At 36.5% G+C, this 24591-nt stretch overlaps 1 protein-coding gene and 1 non-coding gene across 2 annotated transcripts in view; both read right to left on the bottom strand.

The window, feature by feature from the left end:
* The window catches only part of LOC140166115 (cleavage stimulation factor subunit 3-like), an 83360-nt gene that overhangs the window by 22076 nt on the left and 36693 nt on the right, over positions 1–24591 (bottom strand). Inside the window, 11 exon segments of the mRNA XM_072189501.1 lie at positions 2011–2080; positions 2599–2701; positions 3471–3614; positions 4253–4327; positions 5750–5866; positions 12245–12354; positions 18855–19017; positions 19273–19350; positions 19968–20094; positions 21367–21566; positions 23399–23431. Coding sequence (XP_072045602.1) covers positions 2011–2080; positions 2599–2701; positions 3471–3614; positions 4253–4327; positions 5750–5866; positions 12245–12354; positions 18855–19017; positions 19273–19350; positions 19968–20094; positions 21367–21566; positions 23399–23431 — 1220 coding nt within the window.
* LOC140167050 (U2 spliceosomal RNA) lies at positions 17354–17541 on the bottom strand. The gene has a single exon (XR_011860914.1). It is a non-coding gene; the product is annotated as a U2 spliceosomal RNA (small nuclear RNA).

Below are 24591 nucleotides of genomic sequence, written 5' to 3'. Positions count from 1 at the left end.
GAACTTATTCAAAAAGGAGACCGAGTTATATTGGTCCTTTCTCAGTATTTGATTGGTTTATTAGTGTTGTTATGACGACCTTCTGTTTACAACACGTTGCTGAGCAACCTGTTGTAAACAGAAGGTTGTCATAACAACATCAGACCCTACTAAGTGCTGTTTTAATTGAAATAGAACTATATCAAATTAAGTATTTCTTGGCCAAACTGGAACACTGTGAACGCTAGTAGCTCCGCGATAAACACACACGAATATAGCGCGGTACAGAAGAAAGTATACACGCACCTTTCACTGCGTACACGCTTAGTACACTACATGGACGCAACACGTGTTCCAATTTGGCCAAGAAATACTTAATTTGATTATAGGAAATCTGTCTTCATTTCCTGATGAGCATGTTGAGCGAGATTGATATAATATTGGATGGCTGAGCATGATACCATAACATATCAGATGAGTCATAAAAATATCGGACGAGCCAACGGCGAGTTCGATATTTGTATGACAAATCCGATATGTTATGGTATCACGCGAAATAAGCCATCCAATATTATCATTATTAGGTTTTCTTAACTCCTAATAACCCTGAAAACATAATGAGTTATATTGGTCCTTTCTCAGTATTTGATTGGTTTTTATTAGTGTGTTATGACAACCTTCTGTTTACAACAAGTTGCTGAGCAACCTGTTGTAAACAGAAGGTTGTCAACTTATCAGTCCAGTAAGTGCTCTTTTAATTGAATTAGAACTCAGAAATCTGTCTGATGAGCATGTTCAGCGAGATTGAGTTATATTGGTTCTTTCTCAGTATTTGATTGGTTCTATATACACACCATGATACAATAAGAATACAGTAGAGTGGCTCTGTTAAAATCACAGTTCACAGGTTTATACTTAATATAACCATTTTAATTGTTTGATTTTATTAAGAAAACAATTATTCATTCTCACCAAAAGTAAAAGTGTTAGGAATAGTTTACAGGTTTGTTGTTTGATTTTATTAAGAAAACAATTACCGGTATTTACACACACCAACAGTAAAAGTGTTAGTTTGACATTTTAGTGGCCCTGTTTGACATTTTCAGTGGCTCTGTTAAAATCACAGTTCACAGGTTTATACTTAAATCAGATTTGGTTATATTAATTGTTTGATTTTATTAAGAAAACAATTATTCACTCTAACCAAAAGTAAAAGTGTTAGGATTAGTTGACAGGTTAATTGTTTGATTTTATTAAGAAAACAATAACCGGTATTTACACACACCAACAGTAAAAGTGTTAGTTTGACATTTTAGTGGCCCTGTTTGACATTTTCAGTGGCTCTGTTAAAATCAAAGTTCACAGGTTTATACTTAAATCCGATTTGGTTATATTAATTGTTTGATTTTATTAAGAAAACAATTATTCATTCTCACCAAAAGTAAAAGTGTTAGGAATAGTTTACAGGTTTGTTGTTTGATTTTATTAAGAAAACAATTACCGGTATTTACACACACCAACAGTAAAAGTGTTAGTTTGACATTTTAGTGGCCCTGTTTGACATTTTCAGTGGCTCTGTTAAAATCAAAGTTCACAGGTTTATACTTAAATCCGATTTGGTTATATTAATTGTTTGATTTTATTAAGAAAACAATTACTCTCACCAACAGTAAGTGTTAGGAACAATAAGAATACAGTAGAGTGGCTCTGTTAAAATCACAGTTCACAGGTTTATACTTAAATCCGATTTGATTATATTAATTGAAGGGGTGGGTGTAATAAAGTCTTAACCCACCTAAAACTGTTACTGGTTTCACGGTAAGTTGTTTTTTGACCAAGTACAGAGCCACTTCGGCAAAAACAAAAGGCTGTTTCTACTTGCATACAGTTTTAAAAATCCCAAAAAATGCAAAATCTGGGTCGGTTGGGCCAGTAGAACAAGGTTTTTATTGTCACTTAAAATATCATGATGTAAATGGCTACAACCCTGACAAAAACATCACCCCAAGCTTATCCCATTGATGTGCTCACCCTGATTTTGCTGGAGGTAATGATCCCGATGTCAGGACTCTTTCAAATAGTACCCGTGTGTTGTTGTCCTCTGAAAATAGATAGAATCACCACATATATGTTACTTTTACTACGCTGTCAAGATGCAAAAATAAATGCATCAAATGTACAATCTTTTAAAATGAAATTGGTTCATTTTTTCACATTTGTGACCTGCTATCACGAAATCAGCGTAAAGTCGCAAGGTGTTAGTCACAAAACGCCCTGGCTACTGTGTTGGTGTTCACTCACCTGTTAAAGCCACTAAGTATGTCTGTATGTCCTTTGTGAATGGGGGCACAATGGGCCATACATGGAGGAAAATACAACTGACTTGTACAGGTGACGGCAAACAAAGAACATCAACTTAGTCAGACCAAATATCTCAAAACTACTAACTCAACAAAATGAGCATAAAGTCGCGGCGACTCTACGCTGATTTCGTGGTAGCAGGCCACATTTGTAATATCTACACACATCCTAACTCAGCCAAATTTGTTGTGTGTTTGTAGGAAACAGAGCAATTTTGCATTACTGTAATAATTACAACATTAAAGAAAGTAGACTTACCATTGAGATGTGAAAGATAGTCGATATATGCCAACACAAAGTCAGGGATGTCTCCATATTTCTTAAGACCCAACTCGAAGATCTTGAAGGCAATTTGCTGGTCCTATAATGAGGATAAATTGCACAGAAAGGGTAATGAATCATCACTAAACGACTTTACCTAGGGTAACCCACACCAGCTGAAGGGAGTATCCCATCATGCATTGCACTCTATCTGCTTGCTCCATAGCAAATACATACAAAACATAAGTAAGATGGCTTAAATATTGAGAGCTATGGATAGTTTCACAATACTTTAGAGATCATATTTTTTTCAAACAAAAGTCGTAACTCCCCTGATATAAGCAAGTAATTGACAGTTGAAGTGAGGGATTTTGTGTACACTTTCTATGGCGTGTGCAGTTCTACTATGGTACCGCAGAGCATGATGGGATACACCTATCAGCTGCTGTGAGGGTAACCTATTATGTACTTTTAAATAGGCAAAAAACAATTCAGCATGATAATGTTGCACGTCACCAATCCTAATGTGATTTCTAGTCAATCAATCAATTTAAACAATTTTTGCTGGTATTGAATCATCACTTTCAGAAACGATTTTACCTTGGATAACGTATTATGTACTTATAAAGAGACAAAAAACATTTCAGCATGATAATGTTGCACGTCATCAATAACTTTGTGACCTCTAGTCAATCAATCAATCAATAAATCAATCAATTTAATCATTTTTTGACCAAATCAAGCAGAATGAGAACTTTAAGTAGGAAAGTATACGATGAATGAATAAATACAGGGATAATTAATGAATAAATGAACGAATTAATTAATTAATGAATCATTCAATCAATCAATCAATCAATCATACCTACCTTACTACAGTAGTACTCCATGAGTGCAGCTACTACAAACACATGGTATTTTGTCCTGTTATCTTCCCTTGCTTTCTTGAATACACCCCGGGCTGACTTGATACCTTCGCAGACGGTGGTAAACTTCATGTATTGAATGAACACCTAAAAACAATTCAAAATTCAATGTTCAGTTAATTACAAATTGTATCTTCTCACCTAGTCTTACATATCATTATCTTTAAATGATTACTTTTAAAACTAAAATGCTCTTGTTTTAAGGTAGAAAATAGCATTTCTTTATGGATTCCCGAAATGAGATTGAATTGTTCCCATAAATGAATGCATTTGAGCTATTAAAAAGAAACCAAAATTTTTAACTCTGGAACAAAAAGATAAATTCATGGCTAATAAGCTCTCTTACCCGCACTAAGATATTTCGGGATAACGGGCTTACCCTCTCGGCTGGATATGTTCTTTTTGACCTCCAACAACCTCATTCATAGGACACAGTTCTTTAACCCTGATATTAATATCAGAATAACCTTTGAAAACTGGAACTGTGACATTGTAATATGAAACCATTGGGCTATTCCAGTTGAAATACACACACCCCCTATGGAAGACATGACCTTAATCTCCCACACAGGGGTGTAGATTTCAAATGGAGTCACCCATTCAGGGAACCCCATTTGAAATTCACCCTCCCGGTGTGGAAAATTAAGGTCATGTCTTCCATAGGGTGTATGACTTTCAACTGGAATAGCCCATTTTGGCTCATAGGCCTGTGATTTATCACTCACCAGTGTTGGGTCAACATCTTCTACTGCTATCAGCCTCTTGTAGATATTGTGTACTTTCTCGTATTTCATACGACCCTGTTAAAGAATGTGTATCAACATCAAAAATAACATTAATGCAAAAATATACAGACAGTGCCTGCAATAGAATTGAGGTACCACTACCAGTTAAGTCCCCCCCTGTATATCCTAACGGCTCATATTGAAATACCCTACCACGTTTTCACACAGAAAGAAGGCAGAATTTCCCTTGCTAAGCGCGCGCCTCAGGAAAGCTCGGTCATAAAACGGATGGATTATATGCATCAGTGATACACCCTGCCTTTTGAAGTGGTCCATGACGAATGGCAAGATTTACTCCCCCCACTACAAACATAACGGTCTGGTGACAAGGATTATAATAAAAGTTTATCAAAGATCAGCAATTTTATTGATTATTGAACTAATTGAACTAATCGGCTCATCGCACAACCCAGGAAAGCGCGCTCCTAATTTAAGTGGCTAATTGCAGTGTTATAATCACACAGGATTTTAACAAAAGAAGGCTAGCACAGGAAAGCTGCAGGATGGTGCACACCTTCCTGTGTAAGGGAATTTCAATATGAGCCCTAAAAGACAAATATGTCAAACTAACACCAGCAGCCAATACATGTACCCTTTAGCTCTGATTTAAGACCTCATTCCCTAAAATTGGTTCAGAATTACTAAAGAATCAGTCATCTAAACCCAAGGATGGAACAAAATCAAAAGTTGCCTTTTAAGGGGGTACTACACCCCTGCCCAATTTTGTGCCCATTTTTGCATTTTTCTCAAAAAATATAGTGCATTGTTGACAAGTAAGATATGTATATTATAGGGGCAAGGACTACAACTAATGCACTGGAAATTTTATTTCAGCACAGACAACAGTTGTGGAGTTACAGTCAAAAATGAGGGAAAACCAATATTTGATCAATAAATTAATAACTACTTTCCTTGAGTTGCTGAATTTTCAGTGCAGTAGTTGTAGTCCTTGCCCCTATAATATACATATCTTACTTGTCACCACGCGCTATAATTTTGAAAAACCCAAAAATAAGCAAAAAAATTGGCTAGGGTGTAGTACCCCCCTTTAAAGCCAGAATGTTCGATCTTATAATATGAAAAAAAATTTCAAACCTGATTTTTTTGCATATTTGTAATGTTTACACATGTCCCAACTTGCACCTTAGAAATGGAATCGGCTAAATTTGTTGTGTTTGTAGGTCAACAGAGCAACAGAGCAAAGTTCGACATAATGTGATAATTCAAAGAATTATCACATTATGTCGTCCTATAGAACTATGTGTTAAACGACCAAAATAACCAGCAGGGTTTCTTTCACTTTACCTTGTTATTTTACCTGTGCCCTTGATCCTGGTGGGATTTTTCAGGACAGCACTTTTAGTTTGTGCCTAAAATTAAAGTTATGTCAAGGAAGCCAATGCGGCATTAGGCGAAACTTGACGGTATATATCATACCTCTTCAAAGTCTGCATATGCAAAGTAAATCAGCATATTCTTCTTCATGAGTGATGAAATAGCCCTCTCATAGATGGCAGCTGCTTCATCACTGAATACCTTTGCATTATTCATGTCCTAAAAACAAACAAATAAACAAACAAACAAAACATAAAATACAGTATGAGGGCTTTATCATGAAAGAACAGCAACGGTAAAAGTGGTAGATAAAACAACTCAGCGAATTATGCCTTGATATTCTACTTTTATATAATGATATCCAGTCGGAGGGCCATCATGCGCGTTTTCCGTTAAAGGTCAAATTATTAACGGACGCGACCTTGGCAAAAATGACCGTCGCACTCTTGGGTATGCTTTTTACTTTTCCGCTGGAAAATTTCGATTTGAAATGTATCGTATTATGTGTAGCCAATCATCTTGGGCAATTAACAAATAAGTTTTATTAGAAAATATCTTCACAATTCTCTACTTGATTTCCATTTTGTCTACTTTTGTCGTTAGAATTCGTGATTTTTGTGTTTGCTTTACCTTCAAATTTATTTTCGTTGCTAAGGACTTCTAACCCGGATATTTTCTGTCTTAACGCTTTAATCATTCTAATTTTTAGCCAGACAAGTAATTTCAACCTTTATCTATCGATTAGTCTTTGTCCAAAATTTTGAACTTAAAATTCTAAATTGTTATAATAGTTTAAATTGGTTACCCAGATTAGGCCCATCGACGAAAATTAAGTAAACAACTTCATAACAATACCGCGTGACTTGACACCATGAACGCGTACACGCGCGTGCCTTTGTTGCGCTCAAGCGCGCCATTCATCTGCGTTCAGTGAAATACGCTGCGCGCAGTTTAACACTGCTCGCATGAACCTTCTCAATGCTGTTGTCGCATGGCCTACTGTTTACTGGTATTTTTCCGTCTTGTAAAATAGCCTTTTCATCCCGGCAGGTTTTTGTCTTAACCAACCAAAAATCTTGATTTTTTAATATGAGGATAATAAGCCATGTTTCTAATCATATGCAAATTCCTGATTTATGAACTCGCACCATTTTTAAAATAACGCAGTTTTTCTTACTATTTTATCTCAATTCATGACAAAAATTTGTGTTTATGTGCCCATATCATATTCCTTGCAAAGTTACGGTATTTTTTGTGAACATATATGGAATGTTGAAAGCCTTTCTTGTAGTTATATATAAAATATACAGCTATTAGGAGTTGTAGAGAGAAATTTGGAAGCTTTTAAAACTGCAACCCAACCAAGCAAATTTAAATTTTCGTTGTGTGCGTATTCATAGCGTACAGTTTAATAATAGCGCGTCAAAGTTGAATGGCCCTCCAACTGTATCGTCCATGTTATATGAGACAATAGATGCATAACAGCAGCTGAAACAATACCTTTATTTTCTAAATAAAAGAAGAGGGAATGTACGCACTGGCATTAAAGGCTGCTGCAACAAATCTTGAATGTCCCTTTAATCTAATTTCTTCCGAGAAAACAAAAACTAATAATAAAAGAAGAGAAATGTCACATGATGATATTTTGATTGCAGATTATAACGCAACCTTTCCATTATTCATAAAATATCTCAAAATACAAATTTGATACCGATAACATCGCTTTATGAGGTTACCAGATTCTAGGCTAAATATCACCCCACTCTCTCTAGATCTCGTGTTACGTTAATGTTATTCTTGTTGCAGTCTATATATAGACTTGGTCAAAATACAAAGAGAAAAAAGTGATACTTGAACATCCCTCTGGGTGGGGGCGAGGACGGAGACGCAGGCGATCACAAATGCAAATCTTGTCACAGTGTAAACATACTATCTGGAAAGCAGCTGATCATTGAGTCACATGTAGGGTAAACCGGCATGCATGGAGAAGCAGCTGACCATATAAGCACATGTGGTGCAGACAAGACCACTAAAAAGAGGTGGGTGACCAAACAGACAGCATGGAAAAACAGGTGATCACATATACACATGTTATACATGTGGTGATTGACATGCATTTTTCTACAGTAGAATATAGAAGATTAAGCACACATGGAATCCTAATTCCTGAACATACACAAAGTACAGAAGGAAGAATCTATCACAATATCAAAAGAAAAGACCAGTTTAACCCACCCAATGTGTTATAATATCATTATTATTGGCTCTCTTTAATAAACAGGGCTTAAGCCAGTAGATATTATATCACTCATACATAAATTCTAGACAGTTCATTGGTTGATTGCCATTTATCATTTTTACCATCATCCTCTCCGTGTGATAGTTTTTACCATCATAGTGCTGCACCGTAGTGCGCCTGCGCCAGGCCGTGCGCGGACTCTTAGACTCACTGATTTAGTTATGGGGTGGACACCAAATTTGGTAAAACATGATGTTATGTTGATGAAAAAATGTATTCCCTATCTTAAATAGAATTTTTAAATAATAGAATTTATGCATGAGTGATATAAAACAAATATTACTGTCTTAAATTCGTGTGATGGTCGAAATATAATCACTTGGTGAAAGATGTATTGTTCCATTCCACTCGCCGTTCCGGCTTGTGGAATGGAACAATCCATCTTTCACCTCGTGATAATATTTCACCATCACACTAATAGACAGTTAATATTTGTATAATATAGGACAAATGGGGTATCAGAGGTATATCGAGGCCACAAAACTGGAGGGTAACTTTTTCAAATTGCCCAGCTGACCGCTACTGAAATGCCTATTGGGTTACTCCAATTGTGGTATGCCTAAAACATCAATTTTGTCCCAGTATTTCAAGGGGGGAGGAGGTGAAACTTGATGACATGAAGCTCATTTTGGATCTCATCACACCTCATTTGTGTTGTACATCTTGTGAGGATCCAGGACTCTGCCCCATATGTTGCATTTGGTAGGATAGATCCTAATTTTAAGGGATCTCGACAAGTTGCTGTTTGACCAGATTTAGTCAGGCAAACATCCATGCTACAAGTCTGGTTCAAAGAACAGTTTACCTACCTTATGTGTGATAATATCATTATTATTAGCACTCCCTTATTAATAGGATAATATGTGACACAATCGGGTCCATGGAGGCCAAAGGCAGCATATTTGAAATTGAGATAAAGGCACAAATATGGTGTAGAAAACAATAAACTACACAAACTTTAGAACCAAGTATGCCTTTGATTTTTTTGTATATGATAGCCTAATGTTTGTATAAGGTAATAATTATTAACTCAATTTTCAAATATACCTCCTTTGGCCTCCATGGACCAGATCGGGTCAAATATAGGACAAACGGGGTAGCAGAGGCTCACTGATGCCACAAAACTGCAGGGGTGTGGTTGGGAGGGGTAGGGGGGACATAGTCTAATGGTCCTGCTACTAAAATGACTTCACTGGGACAAATGCCAAGGTGAGGAATATGCACTTGAGACTATGTTACAAATCATCCATTATTGTTGTAATGTGGTGATATTATTGCTTGTTTTGGATCTCATCATTTCTCATCCTATCAATCTAGTATGGAGTAAAGGCACCTCATTTTAAAAACTTGTGAGGGTCCAGAACCCGGGTCCAGAACCCTGCTCCATATGTTGCAATTGGCAGGAGATGCGACATATAGATCATGATCTTGATGGATCTTGAGAAGTTATGGTTTGATTTTTTTAGTCAGGCAAAAAAGCCCATGCTGCTAGCCTAGTCTGGTTCAACTGTTATCATCTTCTACAGATGTATTTAACAGATGCATTTTAAAACCCTGATGTCCCAGGTGCTTTTTGGAGAAGGGGGAGGGGAGAAGGAAGGAAGAAAGAAATACAAACTATTGAACTTTCTCAAGTGATGTGTTGTTGAGGTTTATATTCCTTGGGTCATCCGTTGTTGAAATCTGTCAACAATTCTTTGACAGATACCAAAAAAACAGTAAACTATCAAACCTTATTTCATCATTAGTTTGATTTTCTAGAAGAGATTCAAGAACATCGGATGACAATGTCTCTATGGCATTGGCAGCAGGTGCATAGCAAGGTGACAGAAAATGGGGCACCCAAAGTTACAACCCGGAAGCGGAGTAGGCAGAGTAAAGGCCTCTTGTGGTCCACCGTCTATGGGCAAACCCCCTGGAGAGGGTCCAGGGAGCACCGCCACAACCCCGGGGGGCTGAAGAAAATTCAATTTTGCCGCCCCTTCCTCAACAGCCCGCAAAGGTTGACCCAATTTTTTTCTCGGTCGTTTGAAAAAGTGAAGAGGAAAAAAAAAAAAAAAAGGGTTTCAGGCGCTAGCGCTCTAAAAGCAGCACATTTTGATGTATAGTACAATTTTTTCACAAATTTTTATGTTTTATCAAATTTTTCCGCCCTTCTTTATTTACAAATTCTTTTTGCCGCCCCCTTCGTTTTTGCCGCCCCTTCTTCTTCCGCCGCCCTTTGGCCACCCCCTGCTTTTACCCCGGGGCGAGAAGCTTTGGGTTTAGGCCACTTCTAGATGTCTAGAAAGACGTCAGTGGTACCGACCATTATTATGTTGAAAAAGAGGTAAGGATGACCGTAACGACTGTCTAAATAAACGGCATATTTTTCTCCATCCACTATTTTATTTTGTACAAGAGTTTTTTTTCCATTTCTCTCTTCTCTTTCCTTTGCTTTGCAAAAAAGTGGGGCGCCCATGGTCACCCCGCTTGCAACACGCCTGGCTTCTTTGCAAGAAAGGGTACCTCAAATGACCTGATGATAATGATACAGGACAACGGTTGGCAAAGACTGCAAGTGGAAATCCAGGTGTAGTTGTAAAGAGTTGATTTGGTACTGTATAAGGCCAAAAAAATAAAAGGATCGTCTCAAAGCTTGCGCGCGCGTTTGTAAAATCCCACGATTTGACAAAAACAAATGCAGAATTTTTTTTTTATTTAAAAAAAAAAAAAAATTTTGTAAGTTTTTCCAGAAAAAATCGGTGAAAATCAGACTTTTTCTCAAAATACCATGAAAAAAGTCGGAATAAAAATATTAAAAAAAATCGCATTTCGCATTTGTTTTAAATTTCTCGTGAGCTTTGAGACAAACGCTTTTTGTTTTTTTGGCCTAATAGGAAATTTTTGTTGTTGTGATTTTGACTGTTCTGATGAGTTCTGTGGTTTCTTTTTGTTTTTCATTTCTTTTGAGGTTCAGAAATTCACTGTGAAAACCCAGAATAAAGTATTGCAAGTGGACTTTGTGAAAAACATTTTATTAACTATTGCTACCAGAGAGAGATATGGATCTTACATTCAGGTGGGCAATCGATCTTAACCTTAATCCCAAATATGTGATGCGATCAAGCAAAATCAGTCGAACTCGGAAATATAAAAATTTCAGTTTCTTATAGGATAGTAAAAAGCATTTACTAAGCTGTATTTTGCAGAAAACCCCATTGCAATTGAACAACCAGTTCCGAAGATATGAGCAACTAAAGAGTTTCCAAAACAATAGGAAACAAAAGCAAATATTTCTTTTCTTTGGCTATATCTCAAAATCAATATCTCCGAGTTCCGACTGATTTTGCTTGATCGCATCACATATATTTAACCTGTACTGTCTTCTTCCTTGCTTACATGAAGGTTAAGACAGTAAAGTGCTATCCATCAGGCTGGAGTTTCACATGTTAAAGAGATTACTTAGTTTTTAGGGAACCTTATGAAAATGTGCATATTCTATTAAACAAACAAACAAACAAACAAAACTTTGCACATGCTAAGCTCTGAAACCGAAAAACCTGGAAATGGTATTTCTAAACTTTTCCTAAACATCAGTTTCAAATGAACAATTTGGATTGCGTAAACAAACAAACAGAAACAAACAAAAACACACCTTCTGGAAGGTTCCAAGCTTACCGTTTGTAATAATTATTCCAAGTGATGTTTAGAATAGATATGTAAATTGTAAGCTCACCGCCGTACATCAAGCCACCTGTTCCTGGTATCTTGATCAGATGCAATCATTATGGGGTTTGATTACATCTTTGATCCCATAATGTACGTAGGTAAACAAATTGAGTTAAAATATCCCCAATTTATGAGTTGTACGTGTGCTGTCTGTGCAGTAATATTTTTAATTGATTTATCATTTTGAATAAAATGAGAGGGGTGGATCTAGTGGGTGTAAAGTGGGTGCATGCATGGAAGCAATTATGCAAAAATCACACAAAATCAGCCAATTTAGCCCCCACTGTAACTTTTCAACAAAAAAAACCAAAAAGATCCAAATTTTCATATTTTGTTTAATTCATGCTATTTTAGTCATGTGTTTTAGTTGTGTTTGAACTTTAAACACCCAGGACATTGGCTTAGGAAGATTTTCAACATAGGGGGGCTGACCAAACAACAAATTTTGGTGACCCATCCTGGCAGGTGCTAGAATTAAGTTCCTACGCTTCCTATCCAGAACAAGCCAACTGATAGACTATCATATGTTACATCAGTTACAATGATCAATTCATTTTGAACGCTGCTCAAAGCACACAAAATCTTACCCCTTTTTCAGCAAAATTCTTGCTTGATGTCTCCAGATAGAGGGCGGCTTCATACCATACGTCAGGGTGATGTCCTAAACACAATAAACATTGCTCATAGGCAAACATCACTACAAGATATAAGATAAAACATAAAACAGAAGCTTTATTACAGATAGGTATCAGACTTGCGCGCACAATGATGGGTATCTTGGTTGTTGTACGTGATGTGTTATATATAACATGTTGTTGTGAATAACTAAAATACTTTTCCTTCCATGTAGGTATCAGTGAAATTATTTGGGGAAAACTCATTTCAGTTACAACATACGGGTGTCCACATATCGGTCTCCAATGAGACCGGATAACCTGAAAAAAAATTACAAAAAAGTGGCAGGAAAGAGGTTTTCTTTAAGGTTAGCAACTATTTTAAACTTGCTTTTGGTAGTTCACAGCATCTTGCGAATGGTGAGTTTGGGCAAAATTGCATGGATCATTTCATAGTGAGTGTGTAGAAGAATTCAAATATCACAGATATTCTTTTGTAGGTCCTGTGGTGCTTGTGTTATGTTGTAAAAAGGGCTGAAACAAAACTTTTGTAAAACGTACATAACTCATTAACAACAATAAATCAAGCAAGTTTTCAAAGTAAATGATTTGTAGAATGAACATTTGCAAAACATCAAAGTGTTATTTTTCAATAATATATTGATTTAGATTTAATGAAAATTAATTTTTTTTGGTTGCTTCAACCAATAATACCTTGTCTATCCATAAATACATTTTGCTTTTGATTCATGGAGCGTTGAATTTCTCAAAATACAAATGTACCCAGTGGTGCCACAAAGATTTTTTTTTTTGGGGGGGGGGGAGAAATGTTTTTTTGAGGAGATAAAATCATTTTGGGCTTAAAGTGGACACAATAAATCCAACGGACAAGGACACAAAAAACACTAAGGATCAATAAATGATATAAGAGGGTACCTTGAACATGCCAACAACTGAAAAAGCAAAAAAATTCTTAATTTCTTAATTTGATTGGGGTTACCTGAATGACTGACTCCATTTTTGAAATCTGCACCCTCTGTGTGAGAGATTAAGGTCGTGCCTTCCATGGGGGTGTCTAGATTTCAACTTGAATTAGGGAGTGATCGTTATTTACGACAGGGGGTAATGGGCGTTTTGAGGGGGGAATCCGAAATTTTTGGGGTCTTGAGGGGGGGAACGCGAAATTTTTGTTGAACCAGGAGGGGGAATGTTAAGTTTTAAACGGAGAAATTCGGGAAAACAAGGGGGGAATCCGGAAATTTTGAGCGGACGCAAGGGGGGGACGCGAAATTTTTTGTCGATATTTTTTCCAAAATGCCCATTACCCCCCCCTGCCGTAAATAACGATCGGTCCCTTAGGCCAGTATCCCCACTCCCCCCTATACACACACACCCCCCACACACACCAACACAGTATAGAGGTGTCTTGTATGCTTTTCTCTGGCCATGTCCCTCCCAGTCAGAACCCTTGCCCCCCCCCCCCCCCCAGTAAAAACCCAAAATTACGAAAATTATTCACTTTTTGCGGTAATTTCGCGCAAAATTTGTTGATTTTGCCCTCCCCTGAAATTCACTTTGCCCCCTCAATGCCCTCCCCCCCCCGGAAAAAATTCCTGGCGCCGCCACTGGTTCCTCCCATTTAGCAGGCTTTAGTATGCTAAAAACATGGGTTATGAGACATAAACAGTCTTGTGTTGTAAACAATAATGAAATACAGAGCAAGAAAAAACCCTAACCACTATTTCATTTTATATAACCTTTGCTGTTGATACAGTACACACATTATTTTATGTAGTATGTGTTTCACACTTGATTTTAGTCTCAAATATAAACTTAAGCTTGGGACTTTTATTCCATTCCGGCTATTCCAGTTGAAATCCATACATCCCCTGTGGAAGACATGACCTTAATCTCCCACACAGGGGGTGCAGATTTCAAAATGTAGTCACCCATTCAGGTAATTCAAACTCCCTGTTTGGAATATTAATAGGCTAGGAGCAGCACCCCTAGAAAAATCGAGTTCGTTCACCCCCTCCCCGACTACATACAAGGTTTGACACAAAGGTAGTTAGTATGGACCCTCTAGATCACTGCTAGGTAGGTAGTAGTCTCAAATTGTGGTACTTGGCGACTTTTCAGGACTCGTGATACCATATTGGTCTTTTCTTTCAGAAAACATAGGCCTACATGTTATATGATTTCAGAAAACATACATGTTATATGATTTCAGAAAACATACGTGTACATGTTATATGATTTCAGAAAACATACATGTACATGCTATATGATTTCAGAAAAAAAACATGTTATATGATTTATAAGATATGTGACTGTGAGGCTTGTTTTTAATAAACTCCTCAAAAAAAGGTTTGGAAACTTTCAAAAACGGCTGTATATCCGAGATTTTTGAAATCTATCTCCATATTGTTTCATATCAATGAAAACATTGTTCTTTCCTGTCAACAATGACACCTCATTTGCGACGATAACTTATTCCACGGCTGAGTAACTTTCTTTGAAAGACAGAGAGGTCTCAAAGAAAATGTGCCAAACTGACCTTTTTCTGCGCTCATCTTATGAATGAGTGGGTTAATGCATGAATAAAAGAATGAATGAAAAGTTGTTTGCAGTATTATAATTTTGAATGAAAAGTGGTTGGATGGGATTGACAGTTCTACAGGTGGATCAACGCAAGCCAATCTCTCTTGCTGGTCACTTCTTTATAGTGGTCATCGCAAGAAAGTTCTAATCAACCATGGTTCGATTATCAGATCTGGATAAGGCTCGAGCTATTGGTCAGCTTGAGGCTGGCATATCTCAGAATCAAGTTGCGGCAACTTTTGGATTTTCCCGCAGTATGATCTCCAAGCTAAAAGCTAAGTTTTATCGGACCGGAGATGTCAAAGACAGACCTAAAAGTGACCGCCAAGAAAAACAACGGCTGCAGAAGACCGGTACATCAGTCTGGCAGCACTTCGAACCCGCTTTTAATGAAACAGTGTGATACTCCTTGTTTGTCATGTTTACTGATGCAGATGGCGCAGACAATGACAGATTTGACACATTTTGTTTGAGACCTCCTTGTCTTTCAAAGACAGTTACTCAACCATGGAATTAAGTTATGGTCACAAATTTTGTGTCATTTTTGACAAGAAAGAACAATGTTTGTATTGATATGAAACAATATGGAAATAGATTTCAAATATTTCTGATATATAGCCATTTTGGAAAGTTTCCAAACTTTTTTTGAAGAGTTTATATCAGAGCTATGCTGTATGAATCAATAGAATTGATAGAACTGTATGAATAGAATATGAATAGAAAGTGACATATCAAGAAACTTCGAAGATGTGATGAAAGACTAAGTTTTCTATCGCGGGGAATAGCCCCCGACAGCCAATGAAAAACCTGCTTTTCTGGGGAATCCCAGCAGCCTGCCTGTAGACTCATGCACATACTCGGTTACAATAGGCTCTACCGCATGTTAATTTCTGGGATCCCAGCGGTGTGTACGATTGTCTGGTCTGCAGTTCATGTTGATGCAGCATCATTAGTGACTACAATGGATCCATTGTATCCATCGATCCGGATCGAGTCATATGAAATTAAAATCAACACACAGCATCTGTTTATTTCGGTTTTAACATTCCTGTCACTGGTGTTTTATTTATCAGTTTAATCATCAAAGTTCCCAGAAAAATATTTTACGAGTAATAGTATTCAAAGAATATTTTCAGAGCTGCAGGAAAATGGTATTAAAGATTAAGGGTGTTTTAAAATATTTTTCCCGTCTTGATTTTTTCTTCGACTCTTCAATTTTTTTCTGGGAATGCCGGTACGACGATACGGTGGATTTTGCAGCCCACTATCTCAAATTTAAATTTACTAGCGAAATGCCTAGTTGAGTAAACGGGAGTGGGAAAAACTCACTTTTTTACTTATTTTGAGGCCAATTCTTGACCGTTTCCAACCAAATTTTTCGCATTACCGTCTCTGTATATTCCTCGATCTCCTGTATGAATTTGCCGACATTTGGATCGAAACTGATGGAGCCTTTGATGGACTCACCCACATAGTCAATCAGTCACATACAACATTCACCTATTTATAGTAAGATAGCACCATTCATCTTGCTTCATTACAGCAAATTTCTAGAAATCTAAATGGCAACGACTATTCTATCAGCTGAGTGCTGATATATTAACTCTAATATATGACATTATGGCTGCATTATTTAAGGGGTGAAGTTAAATGAGTATTTCTTGATCCTAGCATTCTCCTTTTTTTTGACATTTTTCAATAGATATCCAAGAAAAAAGCTTTTTGCGTTTGCAATTTAGCGCATGATTTCATGTTTTACACTGCTCCATATGCTACTGTGTTGAATTACGTTCTGGTACATACACCAGATTGCAATTCAAATTTGGCGATATTTTTGCTAAACTAATTAATTGGCAAGAATTTAAGCCAGATGTAAACATAATGTAGCCAGGTTTCCAGTGATATAAAAATCTTAACTTTTTTTAAAAAGAAAAGGGGTGGTGGTGTTGAGGCTGTGGATCACAAAATGCCCTTTTAAGTGATAGGTGGAAATATCATTTGTTGACAATTGTTCAAATATTTAAGAAATCTTAGTACTCCATATCTATCTGCACAGTGTCATTCTCATAATTTCCATATTAACAAACAAAATTAACATTTTGGTTTAATATGTACATTTTGTGTCAGGGCAGACCATACTTAGAAAAACTTATCGTTACAAATTTACAAAGAAATGGGTCAATTTAAAGTTACAGTCATGATTTTTGAAAATTGTATATTTATGTTGCAAACTAGTCGATTTTCTATTTTAAATTTCCATTGACTTTATGTTTTCTAAGATTTTATTTAGTATTAAAATCTGATTTTGTATCCTCGTTGGAAAGCAGTGTTAGTCAGTGAAGGCAGTTATACCTCAATAAAGATAATTTAATTAAAAAATAAAATAAAAAACATAAACCAACATGAATCAATTACACAGAAAGTTGTATCATGAGGTGTTTTTTCAAAGAATTCTACATTTGTATTGTTTATTCTCCCCTAGGGGAGTGGGCCGATCCCGGAGGTAGTGCAATACGGGCCAACCTGGCCAGGACGGAGCAAGCTCCTATTCCATGGCCCAAGTTCAAAAATCAGTTTAATATACAAGTCCTCAATGAGGGACGTTTCAGATATTAAGCTGAAAAGAACAGATACTACACATGATCTTAGCCAAAAGGCCGAGAAGCGATGCAAATAAAAGGCGTTTAGGGTACCCTATGTGGCTAAAAATATAAAGTCTCTGGTGTCATATTTCACGGAACATTTTCAATCATAAATTTACTCATTTGAGAGTATTAAAACAATTTCAAGATGATTTATAATATATATACTATATTATCTTACACAAAGAAGTTCAAATATGACACCAAATCCTTCAAATCAACTAGTTTTACTAAAATAATGTATATTTCCTTCTCAAAATAATACTACACTACACAATATACATATTAATAAGGTGGGCGTGGCCAACTAGCCTTTATCAAAGCTGATTATTGATCGTATATTGACCTTTGTATTGACTGTGTGCACTGAATGCTTGAGCATGTGCACTTCACTGTTATAATACTGGCTATACAGATTCTTTGTTTTGTTTGTTACTACTAAACAAAATGTTTTGCAATCTTAAAGATAAACTTTTTTTAATAAAAAGATACCAGCACAAAAATATCTTTTAAGAACTTTTTAACCAAGTTTATTAAATCTCCTTTTTAATCACCTTTTTACCCTTATTTTAAAATCTTAGCCTTATACTGTATTGTTAATTGTTGTAGCTCTATTTTCACATTCTAAACTGTATCAACCATATTTTTTCCTACCTTAACATACTAACGTATTGTGGCCATCAGTTAATTGAAAGTGTTATTGTATAAATATGTGACATGATCAATCAAAATCAGTTAGAAGTCGGAAATATTGATTTTGAAATATAGTCAAACAAAGTCTTTCCTATTTTTTTGGAAACCCTTCAACTGCTCATATCTTTATAACAAATTTGAATGGGGTTTTCTGCTAAATTTAGCTTTGCAAATGCTTTATACGTCAGAGTAGAGAAATAAAAATTGAAATATGCCCGACTTCAGACTGATTTTGCATAACAATATTTTGTAATTTTCATTAAATTTCATTTATACAGAACCCAACAGGGAAAGGCTAAGAAACTACCAAGGTACACACAGAAAGATATCACATCTTTTAAATGATTGTCACAACCAATCAAAATGATGTGATTTCTTCACACTGTAACTGAATATTATAATTGTCTAACAAGGTAACTGAACATTTCTTTTTTAAGGCCTGCAGCACAGTCTACGAAGATTAGCCTGTCAGAAATGAGTCAAGCGAGGGCTCTCTTTCACATACAAGCATAGTCTGCTCAGCTGTACTGTATTTCCCAGGGGTATTTCTACATTAAGTACTTGTGAAACCACCAATATTTTAGATACGAGAAATAACGTTTTAAATTTGCTTGTGTATGTGTTTGTCTATTGTTGTTATTATTTACCTCTCTTCGTAATAAGTGTCTGGTCTTCTGTTCTAAGTGGGTTTTCCTTTTCCCAGTTGATATACTTCTTCCACAGTTCAATTTGTTTGGACTCTTCCATTGTGCCAGTGGGTGGGATAGATGGATTGTTGCGATTCAAACCTTTAGTCACCGCTTCATATTCCTGTATTTTAAATGAAATGAATTTTAAACCATACCTAGTACATACAGCATAAATGTTTACAAGGATAGACTGTTTAAATGATATTTTTGCAACTGTAATCTATACAATTATTAGGACAAAAAATAAAGTTAATTTCCTGTAATCCTGTAGGTGACATAAAAACCAAATTGCAAAATATATGATTTGAAAGATGTCCCACAAGTTTAATAGGTTTATTTCCAGTCCTGTCAAGAATTTGTTCTACACGGTTCTTACCTTGGCTGTTCTCTTTGCTATCATGTACCCCCTACTTCTGTCATCCATCATCTTCTTGGCAATAATAGGATTGATGCCCTGTGCAAGAAATAATAACAAAATAAAGGTAGGGGTGAAAACATATTAGAGAAAGGTGAATGCAAAGCTCTATTGACAAAATTTGCTAAGGTGCAAGTGAGAGACATTACATTTATTAGGAAGAATGCGCTCCGTTTAGTAAAAAGACAATGCAAAATAGGTGAAAAGTACTTTTCAATATCAAACAATTCGCCCCAGTTTATACCTGTTGATAAAGTATCTGCACACCTCTGTAACCTTTAAATGTTTGCTAAAGAGTTAATATTATTCATAACACCCTATGACACAGGCTCCCTATATAGCCTACAGGCTGTATCACACTGCTTGGCAACCCCCAATTTTAACTTTCTTGAAGAAAATCCTACATCTTCCAAATAGGCTATATCAGTTCATACACCCCCATGGAAGACATGACCTTAATCTTCCAAACAGGGAATTTCAAACCCAGGGTTACCTCACCTGGGCGATTCCCATTTGAAATCTTAATCTACACCCCCTGTGCAGAAGATGTCTTCAAAAAAGTACTCGATAAATGGATGTCGCGATCGATCAGAGGGAACTGGGCCAACTACTAACCATGCAGACACAACAGATTCTAGTTAACCTTAGTGACATACCTGTTCATAATTGCAATATTCTTGCCATAATCTTTCAATGTTTATCATAGGGTTAATAATGCCCCTCTGGTACACCCTCCTCACTGCTGTGATTCGCTGATTTTCTGCATATGACCCTACAGCTTCACTGTTGATATATAAAAGGTATTGAAAATAAAGACAATCTGATGACAATAGAGCAACAAATATGAATACAGCTCTTCACTTATGAGTCCCAAATTTATCAGGCATAATGTTGTCATTCCACCCTCCCCCAAGTCAAAGTCACACATTGCACAAATCTTCTGATACCCTCCCCCATACTTAACAAATATCTAAAGCATTCACTAAATCCCTGGACTAAATATCAAGAATCATCAAAAATTTTGCAGGGATAGTGGCTTTAAGAGTCTAAGAAACCCTTCAAATCTTTCATAAGATAAAAGATCCCTGGTAAAAGATGTTCAAGTTGAGCTACTAATTCTAGCCCTAAATACTAACCCAAACTTAATGTTTGGTACGGTTGGGGTTAAGATACACATGCATGTACGAGGAAAAATAAGGTGTTCTTAACCCTAATGCCCCAGTTGCTTTTTGACGAGGGGGACAGAAAGAAGGAAGGAAGGAAGAAAGTACCTCAGCCACGTTAGACAGAGTGACACGCATTGGCGATATATGTGCTGGAATTAAATAGCTATGTGCTGGAATTAAATAGCAATTTTCTTGGTTTAGCAGCTTATAGCCTCATGCATTCGGGTCAAAATTAAAAGGGGACATATCTGACAGTGAAACTAACATTTTGCGGAAAAGAAATACAATTTGTGACATGATCTGGTCTATGGGGGCCAAAGGAGGCATTTTTGAAAATTGAGTTACTATAATTATTACCTTGTTGTAACATTTAGGCTATCATATACTGAAAACACCCAAGGTCTAGCATACTTGGTTCTAAAGTTACGAGGTTTTGTGATGTCTATTTTCTTATGTATTCTATTGTTTTTTGCTCCATATTTTGCCTTTATCTCAATTTCAAATTTGCCGCCTTTGGCCCCCATGGACCATATTGTGTCACATTTTATTTCTTACGGAATTGTTACAATTATGGCTTTAATTATTAAAGGTTTAAAAGGGTAGGTTATGGGTTCAAGCAAGACAATGCCTTATTTATTGTGGTTTATTAGGGGTTGAGGGCAGTGTTTACGTAGAGGATGTATGTCTCAAATTTGGCCCAGTGAAAATTATATTTGGCCCACAACAATTTGCAATGCTGCTATATTACAATTAGTCAATTTGAGGAATTACTGAGACAAAATTGAGTCAATTTTGGGGAGAAATGCTTCATTTGGCGCACTCAATTTCCAGAGAAAGTAAACACTGGTTGAGGGTATAACTCAGAAATTAATAAGGAAATTATACTTACACCCCTTTGAGAAACAATACATAGTCTGACCATAACTGAAATGAGAATATGTCCATCCCCATCTTGTCCAGAGCAAAATCGTACGCCTGCGCCATCTTCTCTCGATATGATGATAAAGCACCTTTAGTTTCTTTGACATAATGGAGGTAGCATTTCCATAAGTCTATGTTGAGGACTTTCATGAGACATCGCTGGAACAGCTGATGGGAGATCGCAATTATGAAATGTTGAAAAAGTACACTACATGTCTACTAAACTTTGAAGGCATTATTAAGCCATTCTCTAGATTTTGTATTGAATTAACATTGCCCTTTAGGGAAGCACCATTTGACTTCCTAGAGGCTGGAAGTTGGGGTCAGGGCAAGTTTTTTTTTCACAGCCAAAGACAGCAATTTTTTTCACTAGATGTTGCCCAGAAGTTTTTGTAATTTTCGTACATTATTTATACAAAGTTTATAGGTGTTTTTTTCAGTTAAGTGGGAAAGTGTTTTTTTTCTTCAAAAACTTCCAGCCCCCACCCTGGAAGTCAAATGGTGCATCCCAGAGCCATTCTCTAGATTTGTACTGAATATGGACATTACCCTATACCACCTTTCATCCCTTGAGAATTTACCAAACAGAAGAAAAATGTCTGGTAATTAAGTATAAATTGGACTGATTGATTTTGGTCAAAGTCTATGGGAACTTCAGTATTCATTCCAATAAGTGCCCAGGGCGCTTAACAAAGTCATTTTGGGTGGCCGCTTATTTTTTACCTTGTTTACCAAATTTTTTCGTAAGGGATGTTTATTAGAGACAAATTTATGTATGTTACAAAAGGGTCCTGAGACGTTCTAATAGCTTTTCTGATGCAGAAATGTAGGGGAGAGTGGGGTAAGTTGAGCCACTTTTTACATTTACTGTCACTACGCTCAAATAAATAAAGCAGGACCCAAGTGCAGTGTTACAAATGAAACATATGTATGTTTACTTGGTTATGATACCACAAAACTTTAATCAATATTTTGCACTTTCTCACAGTGAGACGCCAAAAATCATTTGCAAATTGGCTCAACTTACCCCAACGGTGGGGTAAGTTGAGCCAGTCGCGGGGGCAAGTTGAGCCACCATAGAAATGCACAGTATATGCCATAGCTGTGAAATCAATTTTGCCTTTTTTTAAATTGTTGTTTTCAGGTATTTATTTCGAAATATAGTTTGATATAGAAGTAGTTTGATCTAAATACTGCATACAAGTAATTTCTGACAAGGTTTTACTTTAAATAAAAAAATTGGGGAACTTTCTACATGTTTTCCCTATGCTCAACTTGCCCCATGGCCTGGGGCTCAACTTACCCCATGTGACCATTTTTGTCAACAACCAAGCCTCCCGCCTGACTAAAACTTGTTACAGTTGTAAATAGTTTTCTAAAATAGTGTTCATATATCACATCCTCAATACCCAGAATGCTATCATTTTAGCCTTTTTTCTTTCTGGGTGAAACATGAAAAAAATTGGTTTTTGCCAAAAGTTCAAAAAAAGTGCGAAAAATGAACTTTTTAATGCAGCTTTCTTAACCTATGTGCAAGTGATTCCATATTACACTTGAGAAGCCTCTGTTATGTCATATACAAATAAGTGGAACTGCAAAGTAAGATAAGTTTTTAATTTTCTTTCTAGAGGGGGTGACTCAACTTACCCCTTGGCTCAACTTACCCCACTCTCCCCTATTGCAAGTTTACGCAGGGCTTGTAGTCCTGCAGCTATTTCACTGTATCAACATCTACATATCTGTCACTTCAACATTAATGGTACCCTTTAGCAAATTGAAAATACCCTGGGTGGGCGCTTATTGGGGCACGGCACTTATTGGAATGAATACGGTAAGTACAATTGGCCAAAAGGTAATTGACCAAAGTATTTTGGACAATGTAATATTGGACAAAATGACTTTGGACTTAGTGTTGTTGTTCACAAAATGCTTGTGTAAAATGAAAGTTATGGTCATAGAGCCTGGAATTTATTCTATTTTTTTTTCAAACAATCACTTACCTTTTCAACTTTTTCATAATTCTTGTATTTCATCTGTGAAATTGAAGTAGAGAAATGTACACAAACAAGTTGTATTAATGCTCATTCTGCCACTAAATAGTTTATATGCCATGTCCGGGGTACTCGGTACAAATGACCATAATATGCCGTAAACATGGGTAGCATTTTCGTCCTTTTGGTATATCAATGACCCATTATTCTAGGTCAATTTTGGTATATGGATGGTCCTTTTTTCAAAATTCTCCTTTTTTTGTGGAAAATATCCCAATTTTGCCTAACTGTATTTTTTTTTAATTTGGGAGAAAAGTTCGAAATTTTGAATTTTTGTTTAGCTATGGGTCCATATTTCTTGAAAAATTGATGGCTCCACTTTTAAATTCTTAGCAGAATTAGCACTCCCCTACCCAAACCAAACTTGAGTACTTCCCCCATGCCATGTAGCATTTTCAGACAAAGGGGGGGATGCTGCCCTTGTTTGTTGTGGGTTTTTTCCTGTCTAAATATGCATTGCTGTATTCACATATTGATGGATGACAATTCCGATCCCAAGTATTTCCCTGGAGAAATCCAATATCATGTCAGGGAGTGGAATTTTCAGTACTCTAGGAAGTCATCTTTAGATTTTCTTTGGAGTCATCTTCGAAGTTCCAACTCAGAAGATGATACTCACTGGAGTTACAAGAATATTGAAATCTAAGCTCATGCAGCTCCAGTAAAACCCCAAATTACGGAAATGTCCACTTTTTGCGGCAATTTCGGGCAAAATTGGTTGATTCCCCCCCCCCTGAAATTCACTTTGCCTCCCCCCGAATAATTTCCTGGCGCCAACTTCCCTAGCTCCAACGTCCAATTCCTGACCAAACCTGAAGCTTTTAAGTCAGCCCTTGCCCAACAATACTCTCACCCCAAGTCTGGCCATATATGATTTTTTTTCACAGTGGGTGCAGATTTCCATAACAAAAATTCACTTCCTAACTTTTGGAGGGTATTTTGAATAGTTTTTAAACATGAAAAAGTGGACCAGTTTCTCCTGGCTACACCACTGTGCCAAGGAGGTCCGGACTCGGAATTATCCCGTATGTAACACTATGGCTAGTAGTGATTTACATGATTGAGACTACCCAGCAAACACATAAATGTTTTTAAAATGTTAAAACATGTTTCCAAGAAAACATCAGAGCTAACAACATTGG

This window comes from Amphiura filiformis, chromosome 12, assembly GCF_039555335.1.
Source record: "Amphiura filiformis chromosome 12, Afil_fr2py, whole genome shotgun sequence".
Lineage (NCBI taxonomy): Eukaryota > Metazoa > Echinodermata > Ophiuroidea > Amphilepidida > Amphiuridae > Amphiura > Amphiura filiformis.
This window is presented reverse-complemented; position numbering and strand designations above follow the sequence as displayed.